This window comes from Oncorhynchus mykiss, chromosome 13 (genome assembly GCF_057628025.1).
Source record: "Oncorhynchus mykiss isolate SJ-2025 chromosome 13, ASM5762802v1, whole genome shotgun sequence".
NCBI lineage: Eukaryota > Metazoa > Chordata > Actinopteri > Salmoniformes > Salmonidae > Oncorhynchus > Oncorhynchus mykiss.
Genome location: NC_143034.1, coordinates 70,111,554 through 70,125,417, shown reverse-complemented (window position 1 = coordinate 70,125,417; position 13,864 = coordinate 70,111,554). Strand labels below are relative to the sequence as shown.

Genomic DNA, 13,864 nt, shown 5'->3' with positions numbered 1-13,864 from the left:
GGAACTCTATTTGAGGGATTAGACACCATTTTTCCACCAAAAATCCATCATTTGGTGTTTTGTTGATAGTGGTGGAAAACGCTGTCTCAGACGTCGCTCCAGAATATCCCATAAGTGTTCAATTGTGTTGAGATCTGGTGACTGAGACAGCCATGGCATATGGTTTACATCGTTTCCCTGCTCATTCAGCGACCACTTGTGCCCTGTAGATGGGGACATTGTCATCCTATGGTGGCATTGCCATGGTAGCCAAAAATAATGGCTTACCCAGCATTTTTTTCATCACCCTAGGCATGATGGGATGTTAATTGCTGAATGAACTCAGGAACCAAACCTTTGTGGAAGTACCTGCTTTCAATATACTTTGTATCCCTCATTTAGTCAAGTGTTTCCTTTATTTTGGCAGTTACATGTACATAAGAACGGTTTGACTTGTTACTAAGGCCTTCTCTGACAGCTTTGAAGGCCCTGATGGTAGGATACTTCAATGGCAGGTGACTCTATACAATCATACCTACCATGTTAGAGCAAAGAGTTGTTATTTTCTGACCATGTGACCTGACCAAGAAAAACTGGGCCATAGAAAGACAAACACCCCTCATGCTAGTGTAACTGATGTGAAATGGCTAGCTAGAACTGGGCCATAGAAAGAAAAACACCCCTCATGCTAGTGTAACTGATGTGAAATGGCTAGCTAGAACTGGGCCATAGAAAGACAAACACCCCTCATGCTAGTGTAACTGATGTGAAATGGCTAGCTAGAACTGGGCCATAGAAAGACAAACACCCCTCATGCTAGTGTAACTGATGTGAAATGGCTAGCTAGAACTGGGCCATAGAAAGACAAACACCCCTCATGCTAGTGTAACTGGTGTGAAATGGCTAGCTAGAACTGGGCCATAGAAAGACAAACACCCCTCATGCTAGTGTAAATGATGTGAAATGGCTAGCTAGAACTGGGCCATAGAAAGACAAACACCCCTCATGCTAGTGTAACTGATGTGAAATGGCTAGCTAGAACTGGGCCATAGAAAGACAAACACCCCTCATGCTAGTGTAACCGATGTGAAATGGCTAGCTAGAACTGGGCCATAGAAAGACAAACACCCCTCATGCTAGTGTAACCGATGTGAAATGGCTAGCTAGAACTGGGCCATAGAAAGACAAACACCCCTCATGCTAGTGTAACCGATGTGAAATGGCTAGCTAGAACTGGGACATAGAAAGACAAACACCCCTCATGCTAGTGTAACCGATGTGAAATGGCTAGCTAGAACTGGGCCATAGAAAGACAAACACCCCTCATGCTAGTGTAACCGATGTGAAATGGCTAGCTAGTTCGCGGGGTGCGCTCTAATAGCGTTTCAATCGGTGACGTCACTCGCTCTGAGACCTTGAAGTAGTTGTTCCCCTTGCTCTGCAAGGGCCGCGGCTTTTGTGGAGCGATGGGTAACGATGCTTTGTGAGAGGCAGTTGTTGATGTGTGCAGAGGGTCCCTGCTTCAAGCCCAGGTAGGGGTGAGGGACGGAAGCTATACTGTTACACTACCTAGCTGCACTACACTTATGTGACGTAGATGTTCTATATTTCTATAACTGGCTAGTCCTGTGGTCAGCCAAAACACCTGGGCCCAGTCATCTACAGTGTGTGGAGAGGTTTGAGATTATAGACTGGACTCAGAGGCCAAGTTTGTAGATACTATAGTTGTTTTTGTCGGCCTTGACCAATGTCTTCTCAGATATTGGCCATGTGGACTTCCTGGAGGCGGTTTCCAGGCTTTCAGACAAGCCATATGTTATAGTGGGGTTACACTTTGACCAGGTGAGTCTGACAAGCCATATGTTATAGTGGGGTTACACTTTGACCAGGTGAGTCTGACAAGCCATATGTTATAGTGGGGTTACACTTTGACCAGGTGAGTCTGACAAGTCATATGTAATAGTGGGGTTACTCTTTGACCAGGTGAGTCTGACAAGTCATATGTAATAGTGGGGTTACTCTTTGACCAGGTGAGACTGACAAGTCATATGTAATAGTGGGGTTACTCTTTGACCAGGTGAGTCTGACAAGTCATATGTAATAGTGGGGCTACACTTTGACCAGGTGAGTCTGACAAGCCATATGTTATAGTGGGGTTACACTTTGACCAGGTGAGTCTGACAAGTCATATGTTATAGTGGGGTTACACTTTGACCAGGTGAGTCTGACAAGCCATATGTTATAGTGGGGTTACACTTTGACCAGGTGAGTCTGACAAGCCATATGTTATAGTGGGGTTACACTTTGACCAGGTGAGTCTGACAAGTCATATGTAATAGTGGGGTTACTCTTTGACCAGGTGAGTCTGACAAGTCATATGTAATAGTGGGGTTACTCTTTGACCAGGTGAGTCTGACAAGTCATATGTAATAGTGGGGTTACTCTTTGACCAGGTGAGTCTGACAAGTCATATGTAATAGTGGGGTTACTTTTTGACCAGGTGAGTCTGACAAGTCATATGTAATAGTGGGGTTACACTTTGACCAGGTGAGTCTGACAAGCCATATGTTATAGTGGGGTTACACTTTGACCAGGTGAGTCTGACAAGTCATATGTTATAGTGGGGTTACACTTTGACCAGGTGAGTCTGACAAGCCATATGTTATAGTGGGGTTACACTTTGACCAGGTGAGTCTGACAAGCCATATGTTATAGTGGGGTTACACTTTGACCAGGTGAGTCTGACAAGCCATATGTTATAGTGGGGTTACACTTTGACACAATCTGGTCTATTGTCTCCTCAGTTGAGCTGTAAAACAGATAATTTAGACTGGGATTTGTAGGTCTAATACAGCCATTTATATATCAATAAGTATAAATTCTGGGTAACAATTACTGTAATAATTGTGCATTAAAATGGACAAAAATGGCTTTTTAGCAAAAAACTATTTCTCAAGCAAGAAGTTTGCAAGGACTGTCTAGGAGTGGTCTCAGTGGGGAGAGGATCATGTAAACGTAGCTGTTATTGACAGAGAGGTTTGGAACTCTTTGTTATTGGTCTATTGACCAATTTACCGCCTGGTGATGGCTTTCAGAGGCAATGTTCCCTCAAGGTTCTCGGTGATCCCATTCACGGTAAACGCTGCATATTTCAACTCAATCAGAAATGGCCTTTTAAAACCCACAATGCCTATAACCAACCCACTGTCAAATTACATCCTGACACTGATAGTGGACATTTGCATCATCTTATTCTTACTTTTGGGTTTTGTGTGAATTTTTCAGGAGGTGAACCGCTACAAAGGGAAGAATTACCCCATTATGAACGTCCATGAGAGAACACTCAGTGTGCTGGCCTGTCGGGTAAGTTCTCTCTCCTTCTCTTCCATAAAAGATACTGTACATCTCTTTTGTAAGAGTTATTTTGTAAATTGTGTGTATGCAGGGCTCCCTTGTGAAAGAGACCTTGGTCTCAATGGAACTGTTAAAATAAAGGTCAAGTAAAATAATGAGAAGTGATGAGTATATTAATCTAATGTGCTTCTGTTCTGTTTCTGTCTGCAGTATGTCTCTGAGGTGGTGATTGGTGCGCCTTATGCAGTCACGAGAGAGTTACTAGACCACTTCAAGGTAAGGGCTCAAGACACTACACTTGTTCTGCAGAGCCATTTGAACCAGGCTGAACATGCTAACATTTGTGGAAACTCCCAAGGTTAGTTTTGGGTCTCATCCTGCATGGTATCTACAGTTGGGTCTCATCCTGCATGGTATCTACAGTGGGTTAGTGTTGGGTCTCACCCTGCATGGTATCTACAGTGGGTTAGTGTTGGGTCTCACCCTGCATGGTATCTACAGTGGTTTAGTTTTGGGTCTCACCCTGCATGGTATCTACAGTGGGTTAGTTTTGGGTCTCATCCTGCATGGTATCTACTATCTACAGTGGGTTAGTTTTGGGTCTCACCCTGCAAGGTATCTACTATCTACAGTGGGTTAGTTTTGGGTCTCACCCTGCATGGTATCTACAGTGGGTTAGTGTTGGGTCTCAACCTGCATGGTATCTACTATCTACAGTGGGTTAGTTTTGGGTCTCACCCTGCATGGTATCTACAATGGGTTAGTGTTGGGTCTCACCCTGCATGGTATCTACAGTGGGATAGTGTTGGGTCTCATCCTGCATGGTATCTACAGTGGGTTAGTTTTGGGTCTCAACCTGCATGGTATCTACTATCTACAGTGGATTAGTTTTGGGTCTCATCCTGCATGGTATTTATTTATTTATCCCATATTTTACCAGGTAAGTTGACTGAGAACACATTCTCATTTGCAGCAACGACCTGGGGAATAGTTACAGGGGAGAGGAGGGGGATGAATGAGCCAATTGTAAACTGGGGTTTATTAGGTGACCGTGATGGTTTGAGGGCCAGGTTGGGAATTTAGCCAGGACACCAGGGTTAACACCCCTACTCTTACGATAAGTGCCATGGGATCTTTAATGACATCAGAGAGTCAGGACACCCGTTTAACGTCCCATCCGAAAGACGGCACCCTACACAGGGCAATGTCCCCAATCACTGCGCTGGGGCATTGAGATATTTTTTTTTAGACCAGAGGAAAGAGTGCCTCCTACTGGCCCTCCAACACCACTTCCAGCAGCATCTGGTCTCCCATCCAGGAACTGACCAGGACCAACCCTGCTTAGCTTCAGAAGCAAGCCAGCAGTGGTATGCAGGGTGGTATGCTGCTGGCTACAGTGGGTTAGTGTTGGGTCTCACCCTGCATGGTATCTACAGTGGGTTAGTGTTGGGTCTCACCCTGCATGGTATCTACAGTGGGTTAGCATTGGGTCTCACCCTCATGGTATCTACAATGGGTTAGCATTGGGTCTCACCCTCATGGTATCTACAGTGGGTTAGTGTTGGTTCTCACCCTGCATGGTATCTACAGTGGGTTCGTTTTTTGGTCTCACCCTGCATGGCATCTATAGTGGGTTAGTGTTGGGTCACCCTGCATGGTATCTACAGTGGGTTAGTGTTGGGTCTCACCCTGCATGCTATCTACAGTGGGTTAGTGTTGGGTCTCATCATGCATGGTATCTACAGTGGGTTAGTGTTGGGTCTCACCCTGCATGGTATCTACAATGGGTAAGTGTTGGGTCTCATCATGCATGGTATCTACTATCTACAGTGGATTAGTTTTGGGTCTCATCCTGCATGGTATTTACAGTGGGTTAGTGTTGAGGTCTCATCATGCATGGTATTTACAGTGGGTTAGTGTTGGGTCTCAACCTGCATGGTATTTACAGTGGGTTAGTGTTGGTTCCCATCATGCATGGTATCTACTGTGGGTTAGTGTTGGGTCTCATCATGCATGGTATCTACAGTGGGTTAGTGTTGGGTCTCATCATGCATGGCATCTACCGTGGGTTAGTGTTGAGGTCTCATCATGCATGGTATTTACAGTGGGTTAGTGTTGGGTCTCATCATGCATGGTATCTACAGTGGGTTAGTGTTGGGTCTCACCCTGCATGGTATCTACAGTGGGTTAGTTAGTGTTGGGTCTCATCATGCATGGTATCTACAGTGGGTTAGTGTTGGGTCTCATCATGCATGGTATCTACAGTGGGTTAGTTTTGGGTCTCATCATGCATGGTATCTACAGTGGGTTAGTGTTGGGTCTCATCATGCATGGCATCTACCGTGGGTTAGTGTTGAGGTCTCATCATGCATGGTATCTACAGTGGGTTAGTGTTGGGTCTCACCCTGCATGGTATCTACAGTGGGTTAGTTAGTGTTGGGTCTCATCATGCATGGTATCTACAGTGGGTTAGTGTTGGGTCTCATCCTGCATGGTATCTACAGTGGGTTAGTGTTGGGTCTCATCATGCATGGTATCTACAGTGGGTTAGTGTTGGGTCTCATCATGCATGGTCTACTTCTGCAGGTGGACCTTGTGTGCCATGGGAAGACAGAGGTGCATCCTGACAAAGACGGGTCGGACCCCTATGCTGTGAGTACCCTGTGCCTTTTTCTGACACAACTCTGTTACTAAAGAACAATGTGCTTGTGCACTCCAATTGATACAAACTACAAGGCCATGGGGACTTGGTATAAGGTGCTCTTTGAAAGGGTAGTCTATGACTGGCAGAAAACTACAAGGCCATGGGGACTTGGTATGTTTTACATTCACGTACAGTGGGGGGGAAAAGTATTTAGTCAGCCACCAATTGTGCAAGTTCTCCCACTTAAAAAGATGAGAGAGGCCTGTAATTTTCATCATAGGTACACTTCAACTATGACAGACAAAATTAGAAAAAAAATCCAGAAAATCACATTGTAGGATTTCTGATGAATTAATTAGCAAATTATCCAGAGCAATTAGGGTAAAGTGACTTGCTCAAAGGCACATCAACAGATTTTTCACCTAGTCAGCTCAGAGATTCGAACCAGCAACCTTTCGATTACTGGCCCATGCACTTCACCGCTAGACTACCTGCCACCGTATAAGATGCTTTTTGAAAGAGTAGTGTATGACTTTCAGAAAACCAAAGGGGATAATAGCCACCACTTTACTAAACGAGAACTGTTGAACAATTTATCATGGGGTTTACAGTACTTTTCCCATCAAGGCAATCTCACAGAAAAATGTAGGGATGAACTTCTCCATTTAAAAAGCCTTTGTTACTTGGTTACTAAGTGGTTACAATGTATTTGGAAGACTGATATAATATACAGTATTGTATATTATAACATATGCCGTTTTTTTGCAAACTTTTATCCTAAGCGTGCAATGTCTAAGTGCATGTTTAAGTGTGGACTGTGTTTCTCTAAATGCAGGAGCCCAGGAAGAAAGGAATACTGCACACTGTGGACAGTATGAACAGCCTCACCACTGATAGTATTGTTCAGAGGATCATCAAAAACAGGTGAGGGCAGGAAGGAGTGAGATAACCTGGTATGTCACATCATCATGATAATATCTCTGTAGTTTTAATGATGCTAAGGTCACGTCATTATGATAATATCTCTGTAGTTGTAAGGTCACGTCATCATGATAATATCTCTGTAGTTTAAATGATGCTAAGGTCACATCATCATGATAATATCTCTGCAGTTTTAATGACGCTAAGGTCACGTCATCATGATAATATCTCTGTAGTTGTAAGGTCACGTCATCATGATAATATCTCTGTAGTTTAAATGATGCTAAGGTCACATCATCATGATAATATCTCTGTAGTTGTAAGGTCACGTCATCATGATAATATCTCTGTAGTTTAAATGATGCTAAGGTCACATCATCATGATAATATCTCTGTAGTTTTAATGATGCTAAGGTCACATCATCATGATAATATCTCTGTAGTTTAAATGATGCTAAGGTCACATCATCATGATAATATCTCTGTAGTTTCAATGATGCTACGGTCACATCATCATGATAATATCTCTGTAGTTTTAATGATGCTAAGGTCACATCATCATGATAATATCTCTGTAGTTTAAATGATGCTAAGGTCACATCATCATGATAATATCTCTGTAGTTTCAATGATGCTACGGTCACATCATCATGATAATATCTCTGTAGTTTTAATGATGCTAAGGTCACATCATTATGATAATATCTCTGTAGTTTTAATGATGCTAAGGTCACATCATCATGATAATATCTCTGTAGTTTTAATGATGCTAAGGTCACATCATCATGATAATATCTCTGTAGTTTTAATGATGCTAAGGTCACGTCATTATGATAATATCTCTGTAGTTTTAATGATGCTAAGGTCACGTCATCATGATAATATCTCTGTAGTTGTAAGGTCACGTCATTATGATAATATCTCTGTAGTTTCAATGATGCTAAGGTCACGTCATCATGATAATATCTCTGTAGTTTTAATGATGCTAAGGTCACATCATCATGACAATATCTCTGTAGTTGTAAGGTCACGTCATTATGATAATATCTCTGTAGTTTCAATGATGCTAAGGTCACGTCATCATGATAATATCTCTGTAGTTTAAATGATGCTAAGGTCACATCATTATGATAATATCTCTGTAGTTTCAATGATGCTAAGGTCACGTCATCATGATAATATCTCTGTAGTTTCAATGATGCTAAGGTCACGTCATCATGATAATATCTCTGTAGTTTCAATGATGCCAAGGTCACATCATCATGATAATATTGGGGAAAAGTAAAGAAAGTCACCCACTATATTACTCCCAGTAACCTTTCTCTACTTTGTAAGTGTATGAACCATTTGTCTGAACCTGCACAGCATTTTGGGTATGCGTTTTCAGCTCCCACTATAAAATGATATAATAACACTATCTGCCATTTAGCAGATTGTTTTATCCAAAGCGAATTACAGTCATGCACGCATACATTTTACGTACAGGTAGTCCCGGGAATCGAACCCACTATCCTAGCGTTGCAAACATCATGCCCTACCAAGACATTCCAATGATACTATACTCTAAATCACAGAAGGGTAAATATTCCATGCGTTACCATGATGGTTTTAACCAATAGCCCTCTGCACACTATTGAAACCTCCCCTCTGTGTCCCCTGCGATGTAGGCTGCTGTTCGAGGCCAGGAACCAGAAGAAAGAGGCCAAAGAGATGGCTGTGATCCAGGCCATGAAGAGAAGAGAGGAGGAGAAGGGCAAGGAGAGAGCCCAGGCTGTGCTCTAGGACGACAGGCCCGAAGGAGCACTCCCACCACGAGGAACCATTGACCACCCTTAGGGTCAATCTGAGACGGACTAAACCCAATACATCTAACCCCCACCACCAATGCAGCGCAGTCAATCCACCTCATCTGGGTTCCAATTCCCAACCAACACCCTCCAGGTCACACAGTCTCCTTACCGACAGCCAGACAGCGAGCCTTTGTTTTCAACATGCAGTATTCTTACAGTGGGAGTTCTGTTGTAGGTTCGACATGGTAACATGTTAGGTGAGGCTGTTTTCTTTGTCTTAATATCTTAATACAGGCTGTATGCATTTACATGTTCTTTATTTCTTATGGTTTGACAAACCACCTTAACAGTATAGACCTCTCACTGTCTCCCTTCCTCACTGAGTTAGAACCAGACAAGGAACCAGAAGGCCCAACGTAGTTACTGAGTTATAACCAGACAGGGAACCAGAAGGCCCAACATAGTCACTGAGTAATAACCAATCAGGGAACCAGAAGGCCCAACATAGTTACTGAGTTATAACCAGACAGGGAACCAGAAGGCCCAACATAGTCGCTGAGTAATAACCAATCAGGGAACCAGAAGGCCCAACATAGTTACTGAGTTATAACCAGACAGGGAACCAGAAGGCCCAACATAGTTACTGAGTTATAACCAGACACGGAACCAGAAGGCCCAACATAGTCACTGAGTTATAACCAGACAGGGAACCAGAAGGGCCAACATAGTCGCTGAGTTATAACCAGACAAGGAACCAGAAGGCCCAACATAGTTACTGAGTTATAACCAGACAGGGAACCAGAAGGCCCAACATAGTCACTGAGTTATAACCAGACAGGGAACCAGAAGGCCCAACATAGTCACTGAGTTATAACCAGACAGGGAACCAGAAGGCCCAACATAGTCACTGAGTTATAACCAGACAAGGAACCAGAAGGCCCAACATAGTCACTGAGTTATAACCAGACAGGGAACCAGAAGTCACTGGGTTATAGCCAGCCAGACAGGGAACCAGAAGTCCCAGCCTAGTCTTGTGGAACCAGACAGGTGTGTCTCTAAATAAATCTGGCTGTGCAAGTTAACGCCAGGCTACTATTTTTTTTCTAAATAATTATCATAACGCAAGTTATTTTTCTTGGGGTTGATTGAGCTTTATTTAAACAGGAGAATTATGAATGATTCATTTCTGGGAGAAATAGTGTGGTTAGGTTGAAGTCTGTCAGGCGAGGCTTGGGCTTGTTGCTTTGGAGACCCATCAAACCACTGCTGCTCCTAGCACAGCGATTATTGAACAACCAACACATTGGATGCATCCAACATGGCACTGTTTTTCCTATATAGTGCACTATGTTTAACACGGACCTGATGGTCAACAGTAATGCATTAAATAGGGAATAGGGCTTCATTTCAGATGCAGCCGTTGTCATTCTCCAAGGGACTGTTGCTGCTGTCATCATGGCAATAGGCTGATCCCCTCACAACTTACAGTCCTATCTTATCTATCTCTGTATATATGTACTGTATGTATGTATTATAAATTAATATTAACCAGGAGAACTCTCTGGAAGATGTTGAAACCACTAGAGGTGTTCAGGGTGGGTTTGAAAATGTACCATCTCTGTGAGAGCCTATTGGTCGATTTTACCTTGGGAAAAGCTGAGGTCATTAATGATTCAAGCTTTCTATCAGAGACTACCCTCAACTTTCGGACAGTTTTAATCAGTTTCTAGAAGAGAAACGTAATTGAATATTACACTCTTAGAAAAAAAGGGTTCCAAAAGGCTTATTTGGCTGTGCCCATAGGAGAACCCTTTTGGGTTCCAGGTAGAACCCTTTTTGGTTCCATTTTGAATCCAGGTAGAACCGTTTTGGCAACCCAAAAAGTTTCTACCTGGAACCAAAAAGGGTACTTCAAAGGGTTATCCTATGGGGACAGCTGAAGAACCCTTTTCGGTTCTATATAGCACCTTTTGTGTAGATGGGCCAACCTATGGGACCTCATGTAGATAATACTACCAGAACATACTGACTGGAACTGTTCTATGTTATAGAATGAATCTATAATATAGATAGAACGGTTCTCCACTACAACAAATGCAAACTATTATTCCAGGACCCATTGTCCAACCTTTGAGCGCAGTTCTAGTTTTAACCACAGCAGGTCACTCTTCCTCTGTAAAAGACACGACTTATCCTTGTACATTCTGGTAGAGCACTGAACTGAGTTTTAACCACAGCAGGTCACTCTTCCTCTGTAAAAGACACAACTTATCCTTGTACATTCTGGTAGAGCACTGAACTGAGTTTTAACCAGATGCTTTTAATGGCAAGTTATTTTAAACGATAGGAGATTATGAAATATGTACGGTGCTGTTAACTTAGATAAACTAATGACCTTTTACTGTCATACGATCAAAAGTCTTAATCAAACCTCTGGAGAAGAAATCACCATTTCAAAACGTTAATCCGATTAAATACTATATTTTTCATAAATGTATATTTTTCAGTCAGACCACCTCGACATAAACTCTGGTTGGTTTCATATGTTTTAAAAGCATATAAAATATTGTCTGTCTATAAAGTTGGAATGTATTCAATGTACTGTATAGGCTACAGTGATCTCCTATGTATGTTATTGACAACTCTGATCTCCTAAATGACAAACGCTGTGGAATTTGGTACAGTATATTATCATTGTCAATAATAACAACTCCATCTAAAAAACTGTGTTGGTCATCTTGACCTTGTCTCCTTATTTTAAAAACGATTTTACTAATAGAATTTTCGCTGCCTAGTTGTTCTTAAAGGATCAATTTACCACAAAAAAATATATATTTTTTGTATTTTGTTAATTAGACCATGCATGTTAGCAGTTAACGTCTCTATTCAATCAGTATCACTGAAATTCAGTGTTACAGCGTGGTTGAAATTTAAAGGCAAAGTTCACCCGTTAGCAGAGACTGCATTCACGGTAAAAGCTGCATATGTTGGCTCAATCGGAAATTACCTGTGAATTTCGATCAGGCAATCTGTAACGCTTCTGCAATACAGATTGAATAGAGCCATACGTTTTCAAGATAGAGAACTTTAGATAAAAATAAAAGTGTGATGATGGTGTGATTTACATCATCACACTTTTAGCATTTTACTAAAGGTGCTCTATCTTGACAACTTAGGGTCTTGCACCATATCTAAAGTGGACTAATGAGCAAAATACTTGAAGATAGTTTGAGTAAAGCTATCTTTATAGGCAAAGGAATTATAAAGGTAATCATCATCATTCATTAAAGAGTATGAGGTCATGTGTTGGACAGATAAGTGAACCTTTGATCCGCCTAAATTAGGGTCAAATTGCATCTGTCAATCACTTCACACTACAAAGTCAGGAAATGTCAGTTCATTACTGTGACCATTTTTTATTAGCCAGAGCCTAATTAGTGTGCAGTATATCCTCATACAGAAAAGTGATATATTGAATATACAGTGGAGAATTAACACTTTCTATGAAGTAGGTCAACATTTGTACAATGCTTTATATTATAATATCCTTTATAATGTGTTATGACACTGACTATACACTGAGTGTACAAAACATTACCCTCTAATATTACCTACCCTAATATCTTGTTGCAACCCCTTTTGCCCTCAGAACAGCCTCAATTCGTTGGGGCATGGACTCTAGGTGTTGAAAGCGTTCCACAGGGATGCTGGCCCATGTTGACTCCAACGCTTCCCACAGTTGTGTCAAGTTGGCTGGATGTCCTTTGGGTGGTGGACCATTCTTGATGCACACGGAAAACTTGAGTGTGAAAAACCCAGCAGCATTGCAGTTCTTGACCCACTCAAACCGGTGTGCCTGGCACCTACTACCATACCCCGTTCCAAGTCACTTAAATATGTTGTCTTGCCCATTCACCCTCTGAATGGCACATATACACCATCCATGTCTCCATTGTCTCAAGGCGTACAAATCATTCTTTAACCCGTCTCCTCACCTTCAGCTACACTGACTGAAGTGGATTTAACAAGTGACATCAATAAGGGATCATAGCTTTCACCTGGATTCACCTGGTTAGTGTGTGTCATGGAAAGAGCAGGTGTTCCTAATGTTTTGTACACTCAGTGTAAGCATCTATAGTAGGGAAGGGAAAGGGAATAACTCAGAAGTGGTGATAAACTCTGTATGATGTTTTATTGATAATGAACTATAATGAGTTATAAGGCTATAATGTATTATTATAGCCATACTTGTTTGGAAACACAGACAATATAGTTTTTAGACACATTAGGCCTTGTTATACTGTAGCGATCCTGCTATATGAGCCACTTTACAATTCCCACCAATTCAGTTAACCCTATTGACGCAATGCATAGGGTTTCACGCCAGTCTGAGACCAATGTTTGCTACACTGGTGTCAGAAGTGGGATGGCGGCTGTGAGGTCATCGGAGCTCACGGGCCTGGACATGTGAGGGGTTGGAGTAGCGATCCTCGCTATATGAGTCAGGTTACAATTTACACCGTTTCTATTGGCACAATGCGTAGAGTGTTTGCCTTTACGCCTGGATCACACCTACTGTGAGTCGTTTTTAAACACCTCGATCACACCTACATCGGTGTTGCGCAAAATGGTACGCAGCATCATCTGCTACCATTTCAAACCGTCTACGCATACAATTTGATGCATATGTTCGACAAATCCAATGTATGCACCACACAGAAGACACTGCAACGCAATGCTGCAAGGTAAACACACAGTTCCATTGTAAATGAATGGTGTCCCAAAACACAAATATTATTTCCGTGTGGTCGAGGCGTTACAGTGGCAATCAGCAGTTAAAACCATAACAAAACACATCCCCGCCCCTGTTTTCGTAAAAAGCTGAGGAATGGGACTGGAGAAATGTTACCACTCAAATTCATAGACAGCTATGGATGCAAGGACTGACCATCTATGATGTAAACATTCTAGTTTTAACCATGATGAGGCTATATAGTGTTTGTTTACAAGAGCACGTAATATTATAAAGCACTATGCACGTGTTTGTTCAAATAAAGCGATCCATTTAGTTATAGAACACTGTAATAGATATTTGTAGGCTTTAAATAAATTCTGCTTCAGTCTCGCGCTCGTGATTTGTATCTTCATGATATGAGCACGGGTCTTCTCCACTAAT

The 13,864-nt window shown here is 42.0% G+C and overlaps 1 protein-coding gene across 1 annotated transcript in view; it reads left to right on the top strand.

The window, feature by feature from the left end:
• Positions 1–10,239, top strand: part of LOC110487041 (ethanolamine-phosphate cytidylyltransferase) — a 30,802-nt gene extending 20,563 nt beyond the window's left edge. The window contains exons 8-13 of the mRNA XM_090197365.1: positions 1,739–1,821; positions 3,265–3,342; positions 3,544–3,609; positions 5,920–5,985; positions 6,813–6,901; positions 8,566–10,239. Coding sequence (XP_090053491.1) covers positions 1,739–1,821; positions 3,265–3,342; positions 3,544–3,609; positions 5,920–5,985; positions 6,813–6,901; positions 8,566–8,680 — 497 coding nt within the window. The 3' untranslated portion in view covers positions 8,681–10,239. The remainder of the gene's footprint in view (positions 1–1,738; positions 1,822–3,264; positions 3,343–3,543; positions 3,610–5,919; positions 5,986–6,812; positions 6,902–8,565) is intronic.
• Positions 10,240–13,864: the final 3,625 nt, after the last annotated feature.